This window comes from Meleagris gallopavo, chromosome Z, assembly GCF_905368555.1.
Source record: "Meleagris gallopavo chromosome Z, MGAL_WU_HG_1.1, whole genome shotgun sequence".
Classification (NCBI taxonomy): domain Eukaryota; kingdom Metazoa; phylum Chordata; class Aves; order Galliformes; family Phasianidae; genus Meleagris; species Meleagris gallopavo.
In genome coordinates, this window is record NC_139435.1 from 46,873,507 (window position 1) to 46,898,982 (window position 25,476).

A 25,476-nucleotide genomic window follows, 5' to 3' on the forward strand; every position below is an offset into this window, starting at 1 on the left:
GTGCTAGTTAAGATTAGAAGAAAAAATCTGAAAAAAGAGCTGCCTTTTTACTTTTAAGATATAAAGTGTGAATATCAAACATACAAAATATTCTTGTGCTACTCCCCAGACTTAAAGAATATAAAACTCTTTTGAACAGACAGTTTAATATCATGAGTCTGTCACATCACAGTGAAATTTTTAGAATAGTTCTATCGATCTGTCTCTGTGCAGGGCAGGATGACAAGTGGAATATCAAATAAGATGATACATTTTTAATAATTTAAGTAAATCATAAGTAGAATGATAGCAATATAAAGTAAGCCTATGGAAAGAAAAATGTAATATGGCTGTACAGCTTATGTTCTTCTAGGAGATTTTCAGTTTCTCCAGTAAATTATACTGAATTAAATCTATTATTATGAAGATGTCATTGAACATGTCTGCCTTCAGCTGTTATGAATTAGAGTAGACCAACTCAAGCTCATCAAAAAGCTTTTATCAAGTGAAAATAATGATTTTCACACTTCATTTTCTCTTGTTTCAAAATAAAAATAACTATATAGCACCATGTAGAATCATAGAATCGTTCAGGTTGGAAAAGACCTTAAAGATCATTGAGTCCAACCACAACCTAACCATACAGCACCTTTCAGATATTGGAAGAGAGCAATAAGGTCTCTCTTATCGTCTTGTTCATGTGCTCAAACTCATCATTTGTAATATCCTTGTCTTATGATCAGTTGCTGTGAAATGTTTTGCGGAAGAGCTGATGTATGCACAAATGACAACCACAACATCCACCTTTCATGAACCCTTACAGCGTGTGAACTGTTGCATTCACAGTTGTGCCACATATAGAATCATATCATATAGATATGACATATCTTAGCTTGCTCAGATCTGAGGGATATGAATTGTATCAGGCTCCTAGGATTGTTGTGGAGGCCATTGGTGCCTGGTTGGAAAATAGAAAAGCACTGGGCAAACACTGAGCAGTGCTCCCTTGCCTGAGTCCCGAGGATGCAATAGAAGATATTCCTGCTTGTTGCCTTCACTCATCTCTGTACGCATAGACAGGATCCAATTCCTCCTTCACATGGTGGCATAATAAGTTTTTCTACGTTTGATATTGTGTCAATTTTTACAAATGCTTTAATACATATTCCAGCTACAATTGCATTCAAACTTCTTTGGGTGGGGAGAACACATTCATACTGGGAGGTGTGAAGAGAAAGCCGCAGCCTGACAACCACATTATGTCTTGTATTGGCTCTCACTCAAGTGCAGACAGCTCATTAGTAGCAGGCTGCTTCTGTCCTGCAGGATGCTCAAAGCTTCATTTCATGACAGGGGTCTCTTCAGTGCCCTCTGCTTAACTAGGACCATTCCCTTCAGAGAAAAAAAACCACTCTCTTGCCCTTTGCTGGGATGTGTCTATCTGGACTGCTTCTTAAATGGCTCTGTTTCCATTCCTTCCCTGCCAGACAACCAAATAAAGATTTCTGGAGCTCTGGGAAGAGAAAATTGTATTTAAATTAATTGCATGTGGTTCTAGATGTAGAACTTCTCTGCATTTTCTGCATCATGTAATTCATCTCTGCATTCACTTATTTATCCCATTAGTTTTGATGAAAATTTGGGCGGGGTTTCTAAGATCTTCTACTGACTCATCCTGATACATGCTGGCAATGTATTTGGGTCAGTTAGACATCTGCCAGTTTCATATTCATAGGGCATGACATATGTTTGCTCAACGGGGTATGGCAAGAAGGAGAAACTGAATTTGCATCCTGAACAAGGTGGCACAACGATGTATCGATATCGTTTTATAATGAGATTTGCTGGCTTTTGCAGACTTGAGAAAGTGTAAATTTATGCTAAAATATCAACAAGTGCCAGTCAAATAAAGTTCTGCATCATGCCTGGATGCAAAAGACACAGAGAGTTATGGTGAATCATTTTCATCAACACGTTAACTCCAGGAATCACATTGATTTACATTTAGCTACACTTGCCTAAGCCAAAAGTTCCATTCTGCTGCTCTGTGAGTACTTTTTGCCTGTTCAGAGGCAGTTGTTTTAGCTTTAGGAGACCAATTTCTCTCATATACATCGTATTAATAGAATCATAGAATGGTTTAGTTTGGAAGGGCCCTTTACAATCATCTAGTTCCAATTCCCAGCCCACATTTTTAGAAATTGTGAGCTTAAAGTGGATGACCTAAAATCTACAAGACATCAACATAAATCTGAGTGTGCAAAATACATCGTTGTTTTTGTAATAGGAGTGCATTTGGGAAAGGTGAAGATATTGGTGCTGTTTGGTGAGAGGCAGATAAGCATAACTTTATTCCAACTGACCTTTCTCTGCAAAGCTAATTAGCTTTAGCTTTGTCCCTGTTAAACTGATGCAGCTCTTCTTGCACTGTTTTCCAGTTGACCAAAGGTCTATTTTATTGTCTTTGTATTTGTGCTGATGTCCTCTAAAGAGAGGTGCATACCCAGCCCTGGGCAACTGACAGCCTAAATAGAAAGCACTGACTCCAGGCACAGCAGGAGCACAAAACACCATGATGACTTTCCCCAAGTTGGGCCACAGAGTGGTGGCAGACTCACAAAGAAATCCATATGTCCCAGATGGAGATGATTTAACAGGGACTCTGCCTTTTACTTATATGTACAATGTATGATGGCTGCTCCAAAAGCAATGCTTCCCATTTTATTATGTTGGACCACGATGTCTAAGCAGATGTCGGTGGTATGGCAGTAGGGGTTGAACCTTCCCACCACTATTTCACCACATTCTGTCACCATGTGACAGGTGGCAGAAGAGGAGCAGTCTTACAGAACAGCAACTGACATGGAAATGTGCATGAAAAAAAGAGTGTGATGAAATCAATGTGGAAAAAAATGGAACTCAGTGACATTCATTGATGCCTGTTGAACTATGCTGGAGACCAAACAATGTATGTGAGCAGAGTTAAGTGGTACATGGTGCCCTTCAGGAGTGGCAAAAGTGTGAATAGATAACCTCTGCTGATGCAGATTTACATGAGCACAGCATACAGGCTTTCGTTCATTGCTAGAGAGGTTGCATATGCTAATGGTAGTGGCTATGTTATAACACAGTGTTTTCTACCTGAGAATTTGCTCTACAAAATACTATTCTTGTGCTCTCTGTCTCTTGCAGATACAACTGAAATAAATACGAGGCATTACTCTCAGAATGACCTACATATACACAAGATTTGAAGCACTGTGTATAAAAAATAAAGGAAGACAGGGAGCATAAATCTAGCTACCTCAAAACAATGTTCAAAATGGAGAGAATTGTACATACTTTAGATAATTAGCTAATTTGACTAGTTAATTAAACGTTAATACAAAGCTGTAAGTTCAATATCATGAAAACAATAGCCTGGGAAGAATATAGGGATGTTGCCAGCATGTGTAGAGATAAGATCAAAAAAAACAAGACACAAACGGAGTTGAAATTGGCAAGGGACAAGGAAAATAGCAAGAAGGGGTTATGCAGGTATATAGGCAGGAGGAAACAGACCAAGGAGAGTATTCCCCCTCTAATAAACGAGAACAGAGAACTGGCTTCTTGAGAGATAGAACCTCAGCGACCACACCTCTGTGCCTGGGATGATCATGGAGCAGATCCTCCTGCTTACCATGTTAAGGCACATACGAGACCAAGAGGTGATCCGAGACAGCCGGCGGGGCTTCTCCAAGGGCAGATCTTGCCAGACCAATCAATCTGGTGGCCCTCTGTGATGGAGGGGTGGCATCGGTGGACGGGGAAAGGGCGAGGGATGTCATCTCCCCGGCCTTCTGCAAAGCCTTTGACACCTTGTGGTCCCTCACCACATCCTTCTCTCTAAATAGGAATGGTATGGATTTGAAGGATGGACTGCTCGATGGATTAAGAAGTGGCTGGCCGATCGCAGCCAAAGGGTTGTGATCAACGGTTCTATATCTGGGTGGAGGCAGGTCACGAGAGGTGTCCCTAGGGATCAGCCTTGGGATCGGTGCTCTTCAACACCTTTATCAAGGACACAGATGATGGCACTGAGCGCACCCTCAGCGACTCTGCAGACGACACCAAGCTGAGCGGTGCAGTGGATACACTGGAGGGAAGGGAAGGCATCCAGAGGGACCTGGACAGGCTGTAACAGTGGGCCCATGTGAACATAACGAGGCTCAACAAGGCCATGTGCAAGGCGCTGTACTTGGGCTGGGGCAATCCCAGGTACTTACACTGACTGAGGGAAGAACTCCTTGAGAGCAGGCCTGCGGAGGAGGCCTGGTGGACGAGAAGCTGGCCGTGAGGCAGCAGTGTGTGCCTGCAGGCCAAAAGACCAGCTGTAGCCTGGGCATCATTGAACAAGGGGTTGCTTGCCGGGAGAGGGAGCGATGTTCAGAGGACGGGAGCACCTCTCCTTTGAAGAAATACTGAGGGAACTGGGCTTCTTTAGCATGGAGAAGAGAAGGCTCTGGGGAGACCTCACTGTGGCCTTCCAGTACTCAAAGGGAAGGAGGGGGAACGGCTTTTTAACGTGGGTTGATAGTGATAGGCCAAGGGGGAATGGCTTTAAACTAAGACAGGGGAGGTTTAGATTAGATATTTGGAGGAAGTTTTTCACTCGGAGGGTGGTGAGGCACTGGAACGGGCTGCCCAAGGAGGCTGTGGATGCCCCGTCCCTGGAAGCATTCAAGGCCAGGCTGGATGGGGCCTTGAGCAACCTGGTCCGGTGGGAGGTGTCCTTGTCTGCAGCAGGGGGCTTGGAACTGGATGGTCTGAAAGGTCCCTTCCAACTCAAACCGTTGCTATGGTTCAGTGAAAAATGAAACAACGCTCTGCTGTATTTTCCCAATACGCAAACTTCCACAGCTTGGATGGGATGGGTTATTCAGAACCTACGCTGCCAATCTGGGAGGACATGAACATCTTCACCAAGGACCTGGATGAAGGGACAAAGTGTACCCCTGGCCTGTGTCTAGATGTGACGGACACGCCAGAAGGCAGTGCTGCGATTTAGAGCCAGTTAGCCCCGATGGGAGCTGGCCAAAGAGGCACCTGGTGGGGTTTTACAAGTGCGAGTGCAGGGTGGTACACCTGGGGCGGAATAGCTGCACACATCAGTCCAGGCGAGGGGCTGACCTGCTGGAGAAGAGCTCTGCACAGAAGGACCATTTTCACCTTCTGGAGGTGATCCTTGTCAGTCGTGAAGGAGAGGTAGCCTTCCAAGGAAGACCTGGTATGTTACCCAGGCAAGTGGACAACCTTGGAGAAAGGTGTTGAGCAATCGAGGGAATTAGCTGTGCTGGATGAAGTGCTTGAAGAGAAATAGAAACATCAGCCTTTATCGTGATTGCTTTTATTGTTTGTTTGTTTGTTTGTTTGTTTCTTCGTGGAAGCTTGGTTCTTTCTTGAGGGGTACGTACTGTGAGTTAGCATAATCTGAAATAATACTGGCCACAGTTTTACTGACAAAAAGGGGGGCGATGGACATGGTGTGTTGGGAGGAAATTGTTTCAAAGGCAGGTCGTGCTTGACCAACCTCATCTCCTTCTACGACTGGGCGACCAGACTGCTAGACGAGGGAAAGGCTGTTGATGTAGTCTGCTTAGACTGCATCGGCAAAGCCTTTGACACGGTCTCTCACAGTATTCTCCTGGGGAAACTGGCTGCCCGTGGCCTGGACAGGCACAGCCTTCTTTGGGTAAGGAACTGCTTAGAGGGCCATGGAGTTACGTCCGGCTGGTGATCCGTTACAAGTGGTGTCTGCCAGGGGTCGGTACTGGGGCCCATCTTGTTTAATATCTTTCCTGATGACCTGGATGAGGGGATTGAGTGCACCCTCAGTAGGTTTGCAGATGACACCAAGCTGGGAGGTAGCGTCGACCTGCCTGAGGGTAGGGAGGCCCTTCAGGGGGATCTAGATAAGCTGGATCGCTTATTTGGCTGAGGTGAATGGGATGAGGTTCAACAAGGCCAAGTGCCGGGTCCTGCACTTTGGCCACAGTAACCCCATGCAGCGCTATAGGCTTGGAGATGAGTGGCAGGATGACTGTGAAGAGGAAAGGGACCCTGGGGGTGGTGGTTGATGCTTGGCTGAACGTGAGCCGACAGCGTGCCCAGGTGTCCAAGAGGGCCAACGGCATCCTGGCCTGCATTGGAAATAGCGTGGCCAGCAGGAGCAGGGAGGTAATCATCCCCCTGTACTCAGCACTGGTGAGGCCGCCCCTTGAGTATTGTGTTCAGTTTTGGGCCCCTCACTACAAGAAAGACGTTGAGGCCCTGGAACGTGTCCAGAAAAGGGCAACGAAAATGGTGAGGGGTCTGGAGCACAAGTCTTACGAGGAGCGGCTGAGGGAGCTGGGATTGTTTAGTCTGCAGAAGAGGAGGCTCAGGGGAGACCTCATTGCACTCTACAACTTCCTGGAGGGAGGCTGTGATGAGGAGGGGTTCGGCCTCTTCTCCCAGGCAACAAACAGGACCCAAGGAAACGGCCACAAGTTGTACCGCAGGAGGTTTAGATTAGACATGAGGAAAAACTTTTTCCCCCAGAGAGTGGTCGGGCACTGGAATGGCCTGCCCAGGGAGGTGGTGGAGTCACCGTCCCTGGCAGTGCTCAGGAGGCGTCTGGATGAGGAGCTTCGAGATATGGTTTAGTGGCTCGTGGTAGTCATGGTGATGGGAGGACGGTTGGGCTAGACGGTCCTGTATGTCCTTTCCAACCTTGCGAGTCTATGATTCTGTGATTCTGTGATTCTGTGATTCTATGATTCTATGATTCTATGATTCTATGAAAGGTTGCCCAGGGAAACGTTTGGTGGAGCTGCCACCCTCCTGCTTGGAAGCCAAGGGCCCATGCCCATGAGGCGGTGACGGTGATGTCACAGTGGGTGTCATGGAGCGGCCATTGTGACACGTGAAGCTTGGAGCAGAGCAAGGGCTGCCGGGCTCAGGAGGAGTGTCAGTGCGGCCTGGTGAGGCGTGGAGAGAGGAGGGACTCTCGCAGTGCTCACCGTCGACGCAAATGATGTATGCTAGGAAGAGGAAGCTCTCCGACTCGCAAGAGCCAGGTGAGAGCACAGCATCCCTGAGCCCTGAGCCCAGCTCCCAGCTCTGGGGCTCTGCCTGCAGCTGAGAGCTGAGAGGGGAGGAAGGGGCAGGCAGGAGCTCCCAGACAGGCATGGGGCAGGGCCCCTCTGCTTCCTTGGCAAGGGGGCCCAGCTTGGGCTGTGGCTGCCTTTGGTCTGCCATGGCCCCTTCCCCTCCACCGCCTCCAGCCAGCATGGCAGGCACAGAGCAGGACCCTGGGGACAGCCCTCAGGGAGGGACACCTGGCCCCCCGCCAGCTGCTCACCGCTGCTCACGTTTTGCTCTCTCCTCTGCAGTGTGCGTGCTGTGTGGCCGGGCAGATGTCAACCCGGACACCTTCGGGCGCATATTTGACCAGATTTGGTTTTGGGTCCATGAGTTCTGCTTGGTGAGTTTCCTTGAGCGATCCTCACTGTTTCCTGGTGGGATGCTCTCCTCGTTCCCGTCCTCATGAGATCCTGCTCTTTTCTCTCCTACAGATTTTTGCCAACATCTCCTTTGACGAAAGACCGACAGAGGAGGGAACTGTGGGCCTTGACCTTTCAGTCCTCGCACATACGGTCAAGCGGGCAAACCAGAAGGTGAGGAGGACCTGAACGGAGCAGGCAGACTTGTGTCCCGAGAGGCTCACACTAGCTTAGCCTGGACACACAGAAAGCAATTGCAGCCTTTCCAACCGCCTCCAGGACAAAGTCCTGCGATTGGAGATGCGCCCTGTCCGCTAGGCGGCTTTGTAGAGTGTAGAGAGACCAAGCAATTCCCACATCCTGTGCCCTGCCCAGAGGTGTGGGGCTGGCTGTGGAGGCCCTGAGCCTGCTGCTGATGGGGCTGTCCTGCTCTTTCCAGCAATGCTGTGTCTGTGGAGAGAGGGGCGCTGCCATCACCTGTGCTGAGAGCGGATGTGCACGTAGCTTCCATCTGCCGTGTGCCAAGGACGGGCAATGCATCACCCAGTTCTTTGGAGAGCACAGGTAAGGGCTGTCAGCAGCAGCCAAGCCAGGGAGGATCCCGCAGCGACAGCTCCCAGCAGCCTGCCAGAGCCAGAGACAGGGCCTGGGGCTCCTGCGTGGTCCTCTGCCCTCCACCCATCACCCCATCCCTTCCATCTTCCCCCAGGTCCTTCTGCTTTGAGCACCGCCTTCGACAGACAGCAGTGACAGCTCCAGCAAAAGGCACGACCTGCGCCATCTGCCAGGGGGCCGTGGGGAACATCGCATCCTACCACACCCTGGCGTGCCCGGTTTGCAAACATGCCTGGTTCCACCGGGGCTGCATCCAGGTAGGAGTCCTCCCCTCACCCTGCAGGCACGCTTGGTGCTAAGCAGCACCAAGCACTGCTCACGCTCACCCTGCTTGTTCTTCTCCTGCAGCAACAGGCACTGAATGATGGCATGGCGTGCTTCCGCTGCCCTGTCTGTCAAGACAACACCCTGTTCCACATTGAGATGTCCATCATTGGGATCCAAATCCCAGACAGGTTGGTTGGTGTCCTTCTGTCAGGATCTGATGCTGGGGACACTGGGGCCTCATCACTTTCCCTCCCTTCTCTTGTAGAACACCAGCACGGGAGGACAACCGTGCATACGTACTTCTACAGAGGCACCGGCGCTGCGATGCCGTCGTGTGCTTTTACCACGGAGGCAGGGAGCTGGCAGAAGAAGAGGGGTGAGTTACCGCAGCAGCTCTCTGCGGCTCCATGGGGGATCTCACGGAGCCTCAGCACAGGCTGGGGCAGCAAGGACTGAGCAGCAGAGATGTGTTGGGGACTCCCTGGCTTGGCTCACTTGGTCCTCACAGCCACAACCCCCTTGCTTCCCCAGGCCCTGGCAGCTGATCCTGTGCAGCTCCTGTGGAGCGGAGAGCACCCACCGACAGTGCTCCCACTCAAGCATCAGAATGAACATGTGGGACTGTGACAGATGTGCTGGCCTGGGTACCGGTAAGAGGCAATGAGTCGCGAGGCATGGGGCTGGGGCCAGGCAAGGCCTGGCAGCAAGTGCTCGGGGCAGCTTTGCCAGACTCTCTGCTCCACGAGGGATGGCAGCCTGTCCCTACCCGGGGCTACAGGTTCCTCCTGCTGACCTTCCGCCTCCCCTTACAGCCTCCAGCGCCATCTCGGAGCTCGCGGCACTCAGCACTGCCAGACAGGAGAGCCTGGAGCCATCCCACAGCCCCCAGGAGCCTGAGGACAGCTGCTCCAGCCCCAACAGCCAGGCAGCGTCCGGGCCCTCATACAGGTCCCAGCTGCCGGAGCTCCGCTGCCAGACCAGTGAGCTGGGGACAATCTGCTCCCATATTCCTGACCAGCAGGGTACAGTGGAGCAGCACCAAGCACAGCATGGGAGCAGCCATACACCCACCCCAGCCATTGAAAACTGCTCCCGCATCTCCAGCAGACGGGGCAGATCGGGATCCTCCAGAGCAGCCACAGCAGCTGCACGCAGGAGGCGTCCCAGGCAGCGGAGAACAAGCAGCACACGAAGCCGCTCCCCGCTGCAAGGTCGGGCCCCAGGATCCCAGAGCCGGACCAGAAGACCTCGAGGCAGCCGGCAAACACCATCTCCAGCTGCTCAGAGGAGAACCCGCAGCACCACCAGAGTGGCAACGCAGAGGTCCTTGAGGGCTCCCCTGCGTTCACACACTGCGGAGTGGCCCAGGCAGCCAGGGCAGGCCCGCTCGCAAGGCCGTTCCTCAGTGGCACAACGAGCCCCAAATGTCCGCAGCCGGCTCAGAGGAGGCTGCAGGAGAAAGCCCCAACAGCAGTGGCTATGAAGTGACTCCCGGGTCTAACATCGAAGACAACATCCCCCCCATAAGCCCCAAAAAACATGGCGTGTTCCAACAGTGGGGGCTATCCCGGGCAAGAAGTCACTCCTGGATCCAACACCAATGTCAACATCCCCGCCCCTCCCCTCCTCCCCAAACAGCCAGCCCCAAAAATTATATCATGGAAGCTGTTCCAACAGTGCGGTCTATCCAGGCATGTTGTCACTCCTGGGTCCAACATCGATCCAACATCTGCCGATCCCCCTCCCCCCCAGCAATCATCCCAGAAACAGATGACGTGGAAGCAGTTCCAACAGGGGGGTTATCCCAGGCATGAAGTCACTCCTGGGTCTAAGATTGGAGCCAACATCCGCTCCTCTGCACAATTAGCCTGAAAATAGACGGCATGGAAACAGCCGTGGGCCAGTACCATGTGCTGGCTCTAGTCCCAAGTGTCCAACACAATAAACCCTACCATCCCACACACATTTCTTTGTCAGCTTCTTTCTCTCCGCTTGTCCTGATGTGGGCAGACTAAGGTGCTGGGATCACAGGGTTTTCTCCTCCTCAGCACCTTCCCAGTGGCTGTGCAAAGGCTGCTCTGCAGCCTCTTGGGCAGCCTGGAGAATTGGGCGCAGAGGAACTTGGCGAGGTTCAAGAAGGCTGAGTGCAGGGCCCTACACCTGGGGAGGAACAAGGGCACGCTTCTGTAAAGTTAGGAGCTGACCTGCTGGAGAGGAGCTCTGTGGAGAAGAACCTGGCTTCCCCGGTGGCCGGTGAGGTGGTCGGGAGCCATCAGAGTGCCTGCCATCTTGTGGCCAAGAAGACCAATGGCAGCCTGGGGTGCATTCAGAAGAGCGTGGCCAGCCGGGCAAAAGAAGCTCGCCTCTCCCTCTATTCTGCCCCAGTGAGGCCACACCTGGAGTCCTGTGTCCAGTTCTGGGCTCTGCAGCTCAAGAAAGACAGGGAGCATTGCTGGAGAGGTCAGCAACGGACTACAAAGACCATGAGGGGCCCGGAGGAGCATCTTCCTCAGCAGGAAAGGCTGACGCACCTGCTTCTGTGTAGCTTGGAGTAGTCTGAGAGGGGATCTCATCAATGCTTATCAATACTTAAATGATGGCTGTCAAGAGGATGGGGCCAGACTCAGTAGAGGGCATCTAAAATTGCTTTTACTGGGGTCTGCAACGGGCCACCTGATCAGGGGGAGCCTGTTGACGAGGCCTTCTTGCTTCAGCTGCAGCAAGTGTCACGCTTGCAGGCTCTTGTCCTGATGGGGGATTTCAACACCCGGATGTATATCCGCTGGGATAGCGGCACGGCGGGTGGCAGACAATCCAGGAGATTCCTGGAGCCTGTGGAGGACAACTTCCTGGTCCAGGTATTAGATGGACCGAGCTGAGGTGAAGCCTTACAAGAGCCGCTCTCCATCAGATTTCAGAGGTGAAAAACCATGGCAGTTGGGTGAAATCCCCGGTGACTGGAAAAAAGGAAACATGACTCCAATTTTAAGAAGGGAAGAAAGGATGACCCGGGGAGCTAGAGGCTGGTGAGCCTCACCTCTGTGCCTGGGATGATCATGGAGCAGATCCTCCTGCTTACCATGTTAAGGCACATACGAGACCAAGAGGTGATCCGAGACAGCCGGCGGGGCTTCTCCAAGGGCAGATCTTGCCAGACCAATCAATCTGGTGGCCCTCTGTGATGGAGGGGTGGCATCGGTGGACGGGGAAAGGGCGAGGGATGTCATCTCCCCGGCCTTCTGCAAAGCCTTTGACACCTTGTGGTCCCTCACCACATCCTTCTCTCTAAATAGGAATGGTATGGATTTGAAGGATGGACTGCTCGATGGATTAAGAAGTGGCTGGCTGATCGCAGCCAAAGGGTTGTGATCAACGGTTCTATATCTGGGTGGAGGCGGGTCACGAGAGGTGTCCCTAGGGATCAGCCTTGGGATCGGTGCTCTTCAACACCTTTATCAAGGACACAGATGATGGCACTGAGCGCACCCTCAGCGACTCTGCAGACGACACCAAGCTGAGCGGTGCAGTGGATACACTGGAGGGAAGGGAAGGCATCCAGAGGGACCTGGACAGGCTGTAACAGTGGGCCCATGTGAACATAACGAGGCTCAACAAGGCCATGTGCAAGGCGCTGTACTTGGGCTGGGGCAATCCCAGGTACTTACACTGACTGAGAGAAGAACTCCTTGAGAGCAGGCCTGCGGAGGAGGCCTGGTGGACGAGAAGCTGGCCGTGAGGCAGCAGTGTGTGCCTGCAGGCCAAAAGACCAGCTGTAGCCTGGGCATCATTGAACAAGGGGTTGCTTGCCGGGAGAGGGAGCGATGTTCAGAGGACGGGAGCACCTCTCCTTTGAAGAAATACTGAGGGAACTGGGCTTCTTTAGCATGGAGAAGAGAAGGCTCTGGGGAGACCTCACTGTGGCCTTCCAGTACTCAAAGGGAAGGAGGGGGAACGGCTTTTTAACGTGGGTTGATAGTGATAGGCCAAGGGGGAATGGCTTTAAACTAAGACAGGGGAGGTTTAGATTAGATATTTGGAGGAAGTTTTTCACTCGGAGGGTGGTGAGGCACTGGAACGGGCTGCCCAAGGAGGCTGTGGATGCCCCGTCCCTGGAAGCATTCAAGGCCAGGCTGGATGGGGCCTTGAGCAACCTGGTCCGGTGGGAGGTGTCCTTGTCTGCAGCAGGGGGCTTGGAACTGGATGGTCTGAAAGGTCCCTTCCAACTCAAACCGTTGCTATGGTTCAGTGAAAAATGAAACAACGCTCTGCTGTATTTTCCCAATACGCAAACTTCCACAGCTTGGATGGGATGGGTTATTCAGAACCTACGCTGCCAATCTGGGAGGACATGAACATCTTCACCAAGGACCTGGATGAAGGGACAAAGTGTACCCCTGGCCTGTGTCTAGATGTGACGGACACGCCAGAAGGCAGTGCTGCGATTTAGAGCCAGTTAGCCCCGATGGGAGCTGGCCAAAGAGGCACCTGGTGGGGTTTTACAAGTGCGAGTGCAGGGTGGTACACCTGGGGCGGAATAGCTGCACACATCAGTCCAGGCGAGGGGCTGACCTGCTGGAGAAGAGCTCTGCACAGAAGGACCATTTTCACCTTCTGGAGGTGATCCTTGTCAGTCGTGAAGGAGAGGTAGCCTTCCAAGGAAGACCTGGTATGTTACCCAGGCAAGTGGACAACCTTGGAGAAAGGTGTTGAGCAATCGAGGGAATTAGCTGTGCTGGATGAAGTGCTTGAAGAGAAATAGAAACATCAGCCTTTATCGTGATTGCTTTTATTGTTTGTTTGTTTGTTTGTTTGTTTCTTCGTGGAAGCTTGGTTCTTTCTTGAGGGGTACGTACTGTGAGTTAGCATAATCTGAAATAATACTGGCCACAGTTTTACTGACAAAAAGGGGGGCGATGGACATGGTGTGTTGGGAGGAAATTGTTTCAAAGGCAGGTCGTGCTTGACCAACCTCATCTCCTTCTACGACTGGGCGACCAGACTGCTAGACGAGGGAAAGGCTGTTGATGTAGTCTGCTTAGACTGCATCGGCAAAGCCTTTGACACGGTCTCTCACAGTATTCTCCTGGGGAAACTGGCTGCCCGTGGCCTGGACAGGCACAGCCTTCTTTGGGTAAGGAACTGCTTAGAGGGCCATGGAGTTACGTCCGGCTGGTGATCCGTTACAAGTGGTGTCTGCCAGGGGTCGGTACTGGGGCCCATCTTGTTTAATATCTTTCCTGATGACCTGGATGAGGGGATTGAGTGCACCCTCAGTAGGTTTGCAGATGACACCAAGCTGGGAGGTAGCGTCGACCTGCCTGAGGGTAGGGAGGCCCTTCAGGGGGATCTAGATAAGCTGGATCGCTTATTTGGCTGAGGTGAATGGGATGAGGTTCAACAAGGCCAAGTGCCGGGTCCTGCACTTTGGCCACAGTAACCCCATGCAGCGCTATAGGCTTGGAGATGAGTGGCAGGATGACTGTGAAGAGGAAAGGGACCCTGGGGGTGGTGGTTGATGCTTGGCTGAACGTGAGCCGACAGCGTGCCCAGGTGTCCAAGAGGGCCAACGGCATCCTGGCCTGCATTGGAAATAGCGTGGCCAGCAGGAGCAGGGAGGTAATCATCCCCCTGTACTCAGCACTGGTGAGGCCGCCCCTTGAGTATTGTGTTCAGTTTTGGGCCCCTCACTACAAGAAAGACGTTGAGGCCCTGGAACGTGTCCAGAAAAGGGCAACGAAAATGGTGAGGGGTCTGGAGCACAAGTCTTACGAGGAGCGGCTGAGGGAGCTGGGATTGTTTAGTCTGCAGAAGAGGAGGCTCAGGGGAGACCTCATTGCACTCTACAACTTCCTGGAGGGAGGCTGTGATGAGGAGGGGTTCGGCCTCTTCTCCCAGGCAACAAACAGGACCCAAGGAAACGGCCACAAGTTGTACCGCAGGAGGTTTAGATTAGACATGAGGAAAAACTTTTTCCCCCAGAGAGTGGTCGGGCACTGGAATGGCCTGCCCAGGGAGGTGGTGGAGTCACCGTCTCTGGCAGTGCTCAGGAGGCGTCTGGATGAGGAGCTTCGAGATATGGTTTAGTGGCTCGTGGTAGTCATGGTGATGGGAGGACGGTTGGGCTAGACGGTCCTGTATGTCCTTTCCAACCTTGCGAGTCTATGATTCTGTGATTCTGTGATTCTGTGATTCTATGATTCTATGATTCTATGATTCTATGAAAGGTTGCCCAGGGAAACGTTTGGTGGAGCTGCCACCCTCCTGCTTGGAAGCCAAGGGCCCACGCCCATGAGGCGGTGACGGTGATGTCACAGTGGGTGTCATGGAGCGGCCATTGTGACACGTGAAGCTTGGAGCAGAGCAAGGGCTGCCGGGCTCAGGAGGAGCGTCAGTGCGGCCTGGTGAGGCGTGGAGAGAGGAGGGACTCTCGCAGTGCTCACCGTCAACGCAAATGATGTATGCTAGGAAGAGGAAGCTCTCCGACTCGCAAGAGCCAGGTGAGAGCACAGCATCCCTGAGCCCTGAGCCCAGCTCCCAGCTCTGGGGCTCTGCCTGCAGCTGAGAGCTGAGAGGGGAGGAAGGGGCAGGCAGGAGCTCCCAGACAGGCATGGGGCAGGGCCCCTCTGCTCCTTGGCAAGGGGGCCCAGCTTGGGCTGTGGCTGCCTTGGGTCTGCCATGGCCCCTTCCCCTCCACCGCCTCCAGCCAGCACGGCAGGCACAGAGCAGGACCCTGGGGACAGCCCTCAGGGAGGGACACCTGGCCCCCCGCCAGCTGCTCACCGCTGCTCACGTTTTGCTCTCTCCTCTGCAGTGTGCGTGCTGTGTGGCCGGGCAGATGTCAACCCGGACACCTTCGGGCGCATATTTGACCAGATTTGGTTTTGGGTCCATGAGTTCTGCTTGGTGAGTTTCCTTGAGCGATCCTCACTGTTTCCTGGTGGGATGCTCTCCTCGTTCCCGTCCTCATGAGATCCTGCTCTTTTCTCTCCTACAGATTTTTGCCAACATCTCCTTTGACGAAAGACCGACAGAGGAGGGAACTGTGGGCCTTGACCTTTCAGTCCTCGCACATACGGTCAAGCGGGCAAACCAGAAGGTGAGGAGGACCTGAACGGAGCAGGCAGACTTGTGTCCCGAGAGGCTCACACTAGCTTAGCCTGGACACACAGAAAGCAATTGCAGCCTTTCCAACCGCCTCCAGGACAAAGTCCTGCGATTGGAGATGCGCCCTGTCCGCCAGGCGGCTTTGTAGAGTGTAGAGAGACCAAGCAATTCCCACATCCTGTGCCCTGCCCAGAGGTGTGGGGCTGGCTGTGGAGGCCCTGAGCCTGCTGCTGATGGGGCTGTCCTGCTCTTTCCAGCAATGCTGTGTCTGTGGAGAGAGGGGCGCTGCCATCACCTGTGCTGAGAGCGGATGTGCACGTAGCTTCCATCTGCCGTGTGCCAAGGACGGGCAATGCATCACCCAGTTCTTTGGAGAGCACAGGTAAGGGCTGTCAGCAGCAGCCAAGCCAGGGAGGATCCCGCAGCGACAGCTCCCAGCAGCCTGCCAGAGCCAGAGACAGGGCCTGGGGCTCCTGCGTGGTCCTCTGCCCTCCACCCATCACCCCATCCCTTCCATCTTCCCCCAGGTCCTTCTGCTTTGAGCACCGCCTTCGACAGACAGCAGTGACAGCTCCAGCAAAAGGCACGACCTGCGCCATCTGCCAGGGGGCCGTGGGGAACATCGCATCCTACCACACCCTGGCGTGCCCGGTTTGCAAACATGCCTGGTTCCACCGGGGCTGCATCCAGGTAGGAGTCCTCCCCTCACCCTGCAGGCACGCTTGGTGCTAAGCAGCACCAAGCACTGCTCACGCTCACCCTGCTTGTTCTTCTCCTGCAGCAACAGGCACTGAATGATGGCATGGCGTGCTTCCGCTGCCCTGTCTGTCAAGACAACGCCCTGTTCCACATTGAGATGTCCATCATTGGGATCCAAATCCCAGACAGGTTGGTTGGTGTCCTTCTGTCAGGATCTGATGCTGGGGACGCTGGGGCCTCATCACTTTCCCTCCCTTCTCTTGTAGAACACCAGCACGGGAGGACAACCGTGCATACGGACTTCTACAGAGGCACCGGCGCTGCGATGCCGTCGTGTGCTTTTACCACGGAGGCAGGGAGCTGGCAGAAGAAGAGGGGTGAGTTACCGCAGCAGCTCTCTGCGGCTCCATGGGGGATCTCACGGAGCCTCAGCACAGGCTGGGGCAGCAAGGACTGAGCAGCAGAGATGTGTTGGGGACTCCCGGGCTTGGCTCACTTGGTCCTCACAGCCACAACCCCCTTGCTTCCCCAGGCCCTGGCAGCTGATCCTGTGCAGCTCCTGTGGAGCGGAGAGCACCCACCGACAGTGCTCCCACTCAAGCATCAGAATGAACATGTGGGACTGTGACAGATGTGCTGGCCTGGGTACCGGTAAGAGGCAATGAGTCGCGAGGCATGGGGCTGGGGCCAGGCAAGGCCTGGCAGCAAGTGCTCGGGGCAGCTTTGCCAGACTCTCTGCTCCACGAGGGATGGCAGCCTGTCCCTACCCGGGGCTACAGGTTCCTCCTGCTGACCTTCCGCCTCCCCTTACAGCCTCCAGCGCCATCTCGGAGCTCGCGGCACTCAGCACTGCCAGACAGGAGAGCCTGGAGCCATCCCACAGCCCCCAGGAGCCTGAGGACAGCTGCTCCAGCCCCAACAGCCAGGCAGCGTCCGGGCCCTCATACAGGTCCCAGCTGCCGGAGCTCCGCTGCCAGACCAGTGAGCTGGGGACAATCTGCTCCCATATTCCTGACCAGCAGGGTACAGTGGAGCAGCACCAAGCACAGCATGGGAGCAGCCATACACCCACCCCAGCCATTGAAAACTGCTCCCGCATCTCCAGCAGACGGGGCAGATCGGGATCCTCCAGAGCAGCCACAGCAGCTGCACGCAGGAGGCGTCCCAGGCAGCGGAGAACAAGCAGCACACGAAGCCGCTCCCCGCTGCAAGGTCGGGCCCCAGGATCCCAGAGCCGGACCAGAAGACCTCGAGGCAGCCGGCAAACACCATCTCCAGCTGCTCAGAGGAGAACCCGCAGCACCACCAGAGCGGCAACGCAGAGGTCCTTGAGGGCTCCCCTGCGTTCACACACTGAGGAGTGGCCCAGGCAGCCAGGGCAGGCCCGCTCGCAAGGCCGTTCCTCAGTGGCACAACGAGCCCCAAATGTCCGCAGCCGGCTCAGAGGAGGCTGCAGGAGAAAGCCCCAACAGCAGTGGCTATGAAGTGACTCCCGGGTCTAACATCGAAGACAACATCCCCCCCCATAAGCCCCAAAAAACATGGCGTGTTCCAACAGTGGGGGCTATCCCGGGCAAGAAGTCACTCCTGGATCCAACACCAATGTCAACATCCCCGCCCCTCCCCTCCTCCCCAAACAGCCAGCCCCAAAAATTATATCATGGAAGCTGTTCCAACAGTGCGGTCTATCCAGGCATGTTGTCACACCTGGGTCCAACATCGATCCAACATCTGCCGATCCCCCTCACCCCCAGCAATCATCCCAGAAACAGATGACGTGGAAGCAGTTCCAACAGGGGGGTTATCCCAGGCATGAAGTCACTCCTGGGTCTAAGATTGGAGCCAACATCCGCTCCTCTGCACAATTAGCCTGAAAATAGACGGCATGGAAACAGCCGTGGGCCAGTACCATGTGCTGGCTCTAGTCCCAAGTGTCCAACACAATAAACCCTACCATCCCACACACATTTCTTTGTCAGCTTCTTTCTCTCCGCTTGTCCTGATGTGGGCAGACTAAGGTGCTGGGATCACAGGGTTTTCTCCTCCTCAGCACCTTCCCAGTGGCTGTGCAAAGGCTGCTCTGCAGCCTCTTGGGCAGCCTGGAGAATTGGGCGCAGAGGAACTTGGCGAGGTTCAAGAAGGCTGAGTGCAGGGCCCTACACCTGGGGAGGAACAAGGGCACGCTTCTGTAAAGTTAGGAGCTGACCTGCTGGAGAGGAGCTCTGTGGAGAAGAACCTGGCTTCCCCGGTGGCCGGTGAGGTGGTCGGGAGCCATCAGAGTGCCTGCCATCTTGTGGCCAAGAAGACCAATGGCAGCCTGGGGTGCATTCAGAAGAGCGTGGCCAGCCGGGCAAAAGAAGCTCGCCTCTCCCTCTATTCTGCCCCAGTGAGGCCACACCTGGAGTCCTGTGTCCAGTTCTGGGCTCTGCAGCTCAAGAAAGACAGGGAGCATTGCTGGAGAGGTCAGCAACGGACTACAAAGACCATGAGGGGCCCGGAGGAGCATCTTCCTCAGCAGGAAAGGCTGACGCACCTGCTTCTGTGTAGCTTGGAGTAGTCTGAGAGGGGATCTCATCAATGCTTATCAATACTTAAATGATGGCTGTCAAGAGGATGGGGCCAGACTCAGTAGAGGGCATCTAAAATTGCTTTTACTGGGGTCTGCAACGGGCCACCTGATCAGGGGGAGCCTGTTGACGAGGCCTTCTTGCTTCAGCTGCAGCAAGTGTCACGCTTGCAGGCTCTTGTCCTGATGGGGGATTTCAACACCCGGATGTATATCCGCTGGGATAGCGGCACGGCGGGTGGCAGACAATCCAGGAGATTCCTGGAGCCTGTGGAGGACAACTTCCTGGTCCAGGTATTAGATGGACCGAGCTGAGGTGAAGCCTTACAAGAGCCGCTCTCCATCAGATTTCAGAGGTGAAAAACCATGGCAGTTGGGTGAAATCCCCGGTGACTGGAAAAAAGGAAACATGACTCCAATTTTAAGAAGGGAAGAAAGGATGACCCGGGGAGCTAGAGGCTGGTGAGCCTCACCTCTGTGCCTGGGATGATCATGGAGCAGATCCTCCTGCTTACCATGTTAAGGCACATACGAGACCAAGAGGTGATCCGAGACAGCCGGCGGGGCTTCTCCAAGGGCAGATCTTGCCAGACCAATCAATCTGGTGGCCCTCTGTGATGGAGGGGTGGCATCGGTGGACGGGGAAAGGGCGAGGGATGTCATCTCCCCGGCCTTCTGCAAAGCCTTTGACACCTTGTGGTCCCTCACCACATCCTTCTCTCTAAATAGGAATGGTATGGATTTGAAGGATGGACTGCTCGATGGATTAAGAAGTGGCTGGCCGATCGCAGCCAAAGGGTTGTGATCAACGGTTCTATATCTGGGTGGAGGCGGGTCACGAGAGGTGTCCCTAGGGATCAGCCTTGGGATCGGTGCTCTTCAACACCTTTATCAAGGACACAGATGATGGCACTGAGCGCACCCTCAGCGACTCTGCAGACGACACCAAGCTGAGCGGTGCAGTGGATACACTGGAGGGAAGGGAAGGCATCCAGAGGGACCTGGACAGGCTGTAACAGTGGGCCCATGTGAACATAACGAGGCTCAACAAGGCCATGTGCAAGGCGCTGTACTTGGGCTGGGGCAATCCCAGGTACTTACACTGACTGAGGGAAGAACTCCTTGAGAGCAGGCCTGCGGAGGAGGCCTGGTGGACGAGAAGCTGGCCGTGAGGCAGCAGTGTGTGCCTGCAGGCCAAAAGACCAGCTGTAGCCTGGGCATCATTGAACAAGGGGTTGCTTGCCGGGAGAGGGAGCGATGTTCAGAGGACGGGAGCACCTCTCCTTTGAAGAAATACTGAGGGAACTGGGCTTCTTTAGCATGGAGAAGAGAAGGCTCTGGGGAGACCTCACTGTGGCCTTCCAGTACTCAAAGGGAAGGAGGGGGAACGGCTTTTTAACGTGGGTTGATAGTGATAGGCCAAGGGGGAATGGCTTTAAACTAAGACAGGGGAGGTTTAGATTAGATATTTGGAGGAAGTTTTTCACTCGGAGGGTGGTGAGGCACTGGAACGGGCTGCCCAAGGAGGCTGTGGATGCCCCGTCCCTGGAAGCATTCAAGGCCAGGCTGGATGGGGCCTTGAGCAACCTGGTCCGGTGGGAGGTGTCCTTGTCTGCAGCAGGGGGCTTGGAACTGGATGGTCTGAAAGGTCCCTTCCAACTCAAACCGTTGCTATGGTTCAGTGAAAAATGAAACAACGCTCTGCTGTATTTTCCCAATACGCAAACTTCCACAGCTTGGATGGGATGGGTTATTCAGAACCTACGCTGCCAATCTGGGAGGACATGAACATCTTCACCAAGGACCTGGATGAAGGGACAAAGTGTACCCCTGGCCTGTGTCTAGATGTGACGGACACGCCAGAAGGCAGTGCTGCGATTTAGAGCCAGTTAGCCCCGATGGGAGCTGACCAAAGAGGCACCTGGTGGGGTTTTACAAGTGCGAGTGCAGGGTGGTACACCTGGGGCGGAATAGCTGCACACATCAGTCCAGGCGAGGGGCTGACCTGCTGGAGAAGAGCTCTGCACAGAAGGACCATTTTCACCTTCTGGAGGTGATCCTTGTCAGTCGTGAAGGAGAGGTAGCCTTCCAAGGAAGACCTGGTATGTTACCCAGGCAAGTGGACAACCTTGGAGAAAGGTGTTGAGCAATCGAGGGAATTAGCTGTGCTGGATGAAGTGCTTGAAGAGAAATAGAAACATCAGCCTTTATCGTGATTGCTTTTATTGTTTGTTTGTTTGTTTGTTTGTTTCTTCGTGGAAGCTTGGTTCTTTCTTGAGTGGTACGTACTGTGAGTTAGCATAATCTGAAATAATACTGGCCACAGTTTTACTGACAAAAAGGGGGGCGATGGACATGGTGTGTTGGGAGGAAATTGTTTCAAAGGCAGGTCGTGCTTGACCAACCTCATCTCCTTCTACGACTGGGCGACCAGACTGCTAGACGAGGGAAAGGCTGTTGATGTAGTCTGCTTAGACTGCATCGGCAAAGCCTTTGACACGGTCTCTCACAGTATTCTCCTGGGGAAACTGGCTGCCCGTGGCCTGGACAGGCACAGCCTTCTTTGGGTAAGGAACTGCTTAGAGGGCCATGGAGTTACGTCCGGCTGGTGATCCGTTACAAGTGGTGTCTGCCAGGGGTCGGTACTGGGGCCCATCTTGTTTAATATCTTTCCTGATGACCTGGATGAGGGGATTGAGTGCACCCTCAGTAGGTTTGCAGATGACACCAAGCTGGGAGGTAGCGTCGACCTGCCTGAGGGTAGGGAGGCCCTTCAGGGGGATCTAGATAAGCTGGATCGCTTATTTGGCTGAGGTGAATGGGATGAGGTTCAACAAGGCCAAGTGCCGGGTCCTGCACTTTGGCCACAGTAACCCCATGCAGCGCTATAGGCTTGGAGATGAGTGGCAGGATGACTGTGAAGAGGAAAGGGACCCTGGGGGTGGTGGTTGATGCTTGGCTGAACGTGAGCCGACAGCGTGCCCAGGTGTCCAAGAGGGCCAACGGCATCCTGGCCTGCATTGGAAATAGCGTGGCCAGCAGGAGCAGGGAGGTAATCATCCCCCTGTACTCAGCACTGGTGAGGCCGCCCCTTGAGTATTGTGTTCAGTTTTGGGCCCCTCACTACAAGAAAGACGTTGAGGCCCTGGAACGTGTCCAGAAAAGGGCAACGAAAATGGTGAGGGGTCTGGAGCACAAGTCTTACGAGGAGCGGCTGAGGGAGCTGGGATTGTTTAGTCTGCAGAAGAGGAGGCTCAGGGGAGACCTCATTGCACTCTACAACTTCCTGGAGGGAGGCTGTGATGAGGAGGGGTTCGGCCTCTTCTCCCAGGCAACAAACAGGACCCAAGGAAACGGCCACAAGTTGTACCGCAGGAGGTTTAGATTAGACATGAGGAAAAACTTTTTCCCCCAGAGAGTGGTCGGGCACTGGAATGGCCTGCCCAGGGAGGTGGTGGAGTCACCGTCCCTGGCAGTGCTCAGGAGGCGTCTGGATGAGGAGCTTCGAGATATGGTTTAGTGGCTCGTGGTAGTCATGGTGATGGGAGGACGGTTGGGCTAGACGGTCCTGTATGTCCTTTCCAACCTTGCGAGTCTATGATTCTGTGATTCTGTGATTCTGTGATTCTATGATTCTATGATTCTATGATTCTATGAAAGGTTGCCCAGGGAAACGTTTGGTGGAGCTGCCACCCTCCTGCTTGGAAGCCAAGGGCCCACGCCCATGAGGCGGTGACGGTGATGTCACAGTGGGTGTCATGGAGCGGCCATTGTGACACGTGAAGCTTGGAGCAGAGCAAGGGCTGCCGGGCTCAGGAGGAGCGTCAGTGCGGCCTGGTGAGGCGTGGAGAGAGGAGGGACTCTCGCAGTGCTCACCGTCGACGCAAATGATGTATGCTAGGAAGAGGAAGCTCTCCGACTCGCAAGAGCCAGGTGAGAGCACAGCATCCCTGAGCCCTGAGCCCAGCTCCCAGCTCTGGGGCTCTGCCTGCAGCTGAGAGCTGAGAGGGGAGGAAGGGGCAGGCAGGAGCTCCCAGACAGGCATGGGGCAGGGCCCCTCTGCTCCTTGGCAAGGGGGCCCAGCTTGGGCTGTGGCTGCCTTGGGTCTGCCATGGCCCCTTCCCCTCCACCGCCTCCAGCCAGCACGGCAGGCACAGAGCAGGACCCTGGGGACAGCCCTCAGGGAGGGACACCTGGCCCCCCGCCAGCTGCTCACCGCTGCTCACGTTTTGCTCTCTCCTCTGCAGTGTGCGTGCTGTGTGGCCGGGCAGATGTCAACCCGGACACCTTCGGGCGCATATTTGACCAGATTTGGTTTTGGGTCCATGAGTTCTGCTTGGTGAGTTTCCTTGAGCGATCCTCACTGTTTCCTGGTGGGATGCTCTCCTCGTTCCCGTCCTCATGAGATCCTGCTCTTTTCTCTCCTACAGATTTTTGCCAACATCTCCTTTGACGAAAGACCGACAGAGGAGGGAACTGTGGGCCTTGACCTTTCAGTCCTCGCACATACGGTCAAGCGGGCAAACCAGAAGGTGAGGAGGACCTGAACGGAGCAGGCAGACTTGTGTCCCGAGAGGCTCACACTAGCTTAGCCTGGACACACAGAAAGCAATTGCAGCCTTTCCAACCGCCTCCAGGACAAAGTCCTGCGATTGGAGATGCGCCCTGTCCGCCAGGCGGCTTTGTAGAGTGTAGAGAGACCAAGCAATTCCCACATCCTGTGCCCTGCCCAGAGGTGTGGGGCTGGCTGTGGAGGCCCTGAGCCTGCTGCTGATGGGGCTGTCCTGCTCTTTCCAGCAATGCTGTGTCTGTGGAGAGAGGGGCGCTGCCATCACCTGTGCTGAGAGCGGATGTGCACGTAGCTTCCATCTGCCGTGTGCCAAGGACGGGCAATGCATCACCCAGTTCTTTGGAGAGCACAGGTAAGGGCTGTCAGCAGCAGCCAAGCCAGGGAGGATCCCGCAGCGACAGCTCCCAGCAGCCTGCCAGAGCCAGAGACAGGGCCTGGGGCTCCTGCGTGGTCCTCTGCCCTCCACCCATCACCCCATCCCTTCCATCTTCCCCCAGGTCCTTCTGCTTTGAGCACCGCCTTCGACAGACAGCAGTGACAGCTCCAGCAAAAGGCACGACCTGCGCCATCTGCCAGGGGGCCGTGGGGAACATCGCATCCTACCACACCCTGGCGTGCCCGGTTTGCAAACATGCCTGGTTCCACCGGGGCTGCATCCAGGTAGGAGTCCTCCCCTCACCCTGCAGGCACGCTTGGTGCTAAGCAGCACCAAGCACTGCTCACGCTCACCCTGCTTGTTCTTCTCCTGCAGCAACAGGCACTGAATGATGGCATGGCGTGCTTCCGCTGCCCTGTCTGTCAAGACAACGCCCTGTTCCACATTGAGATGTCCATCATTGGGATCCAAATCCCAGACAGGTTGGTTGGTGTCCTTCTGTCAGGATCTGATGCTGGGGACGCTGGGGCCTCATCACTTTCCCTCCCTTCTCTTGTAGAACACCAGCACGGGAGGACAACCGTGCATACGGACTTCTACAGAGGCACCGGCGCTGCGATGCCGTCGTGTGCTTTTACCACGGAGGCAGGGAGCTGGCAGAAGAAGAGGGGTGAGTTACCGCAGCAGCTCTCTGCGGCTCCATGGGGGATCTCACGGAGCCTCAGCACAGGCTGGGGCAGCAAGGACTGAGCAGCAGAGATGTGTTGGGGACTCCCGGGCTTGGCTCACTTGGTCCTCACAGCCACAACCCCCTTGCTTCCCCAGGCCCTGGCAGCTGATCCTGTGCAGCTCCTGTGGAGCGGAGAGCACCCACCGACAGTGCTCCCACTCAAGCATCAGAATGAACATGTGGGACTGTGACAGATGTGCTGGCCTGGGTACCGGTAAGAGGCAATGAGTCGCGTGGCACGGGGCTGGGGCCAGGCAAGGCCTGGCAGCAAGTGCTCGGGGCAGCTTTGCCAGACTCTCTGCTCCACGAGGGATGGCAGCCTGTCCCTACCCGGGGCTACAGGTTCCTCCTGCTGACCTTCCGCCTCCCCTTACAGCCTCCAGCGCCATCTCGGAGCTCGCGGCACTCAGCACTGCCAGACAGGAGAGCCTGGAGCCATCCCACAGCCCCCAGGAGCCTGAGGACAGCTGCTCCAGCCCCAACAGCCAGGCAGCGTCCGGGCCCTCATACAGGTCCCAGCTGCCGGAGCTCCGCTGCCAGACCAGTGAGCTGGGGACAATCTGCTCCCATATTCCTGACCAGCAGGGTACAGTGGAGCAGCACCAAGCACAGCATGGGAGCAGCCATACACCCACCCCAGCCATTGAAAACTGCTCCCGCATCTCCAGCAGACGGGGCAGATCGGGATCCTCCAGAGCAGCCACAGCAGCTGCACGCAGGAGGCGTCCCAGGCAGCGGAGAACAAGCAGCACACGAAGCCGCTCCCCGCTGCAAGGTCGGGCCCCAGGATCCCAGAGCCGGACCAGAAGACCTCGAGGCAGCCGGCAAACACCATCTCCAGCTGCTCAGAGGAGAACCCGCAGCACCACCAGAGCGGCAACGCAGAGGTCCTTGAGGGCTCCCCTGCGTTCACACACTGCGGAGTGGCCCAGGCAGCCAGGGCAGGCCCGCTCGCAAGGCCGTTCCTCAGTGGCACAACGAGCCCCAAATGTCCGCAGCCGGCTCAGAGGAGGCTGCAGGAGAAAGCCCCAACAGCAGTGGCTATGA

The 25,476-nt window shown here is 54.8% G+C and overlaps 3 protein-coding genes across 3 annotated transcripts; all 3 read left to right on the plus strand.

Annotated features, from left to right (window-relative positions):
* Positions 1-7,030: 7,030 nt before the first annotated feature.
* On the plus strand, positions 7,031-9,867 carry LOC104915618 (E3 ubiquitin-protein ligase PHF7-like). The gene is made up of 9 exons (XM_085214075.1): positions 7,031-7,076; positions 7,392-7,483; positions 7,575-7,676; positions 7,942-8,066; positions 8,212-8,374; positions 8,466-8,572; positions 8,650-8,760; positions 8,916-9,034; positions 9,197-9,867. Exons 1-9 carry the CDS (start codon positions 7,031-7,033, stop codon positions 9,865-9,867), a joined length of 1,536 nt encoding a protein of 511 aa, XP_085070201.1.
* A 4,968-nt stretch (positions 9,868-14,835) lies between these two features.
* On the plus strand, positions 14,836-17,671 carry LOC146542248 (E3 ubiquitin-protein ligase PHF7-like). Its single transcript, XM_085214076.1, has 9 exons — positions 14,836-14,881; positions 15,196-15,287; positions 15,379-15,480; positions 15,746-15,870; positions 16,016-16,178; positions 16,270-16,376; positions 16,454-16,564; positions 16,720-16,838; positions 17,001-17,671. The coding sequence occupies exons 1-9, from the start codon at positions 14,836-14,838 to the stop codon at positions 17,669-17,671; spliced, it is 1,536 nt and encodes a 511-aa protein (XP_085070202.1).
* Positions 17,672-22,640: 4,969 nt separating this feature from the next.
* On the plus strand, positions 22,641-25,476 carry LOC104915271 (E3 ubiquitin-protein ligase PHF7-like). Its single transcript, XM_010726078.3, has 9 exons — positions 22,641-22,686; positions 23,001-23,092; positions 23,184-23,285; positions 23,551-23,675; positions 23,821-23,983; positions 24,075-24,181; positions 24,259-24,369; positions 24,525-24,643; positions 24,806-25,476. Exons 1-9 carry the CDS (start codon positions 22,641-22,643, stop codon positions 25,474-25,476), a joined length of 1,536 nt encoding a protein of 511 aa, XP_010724380.2.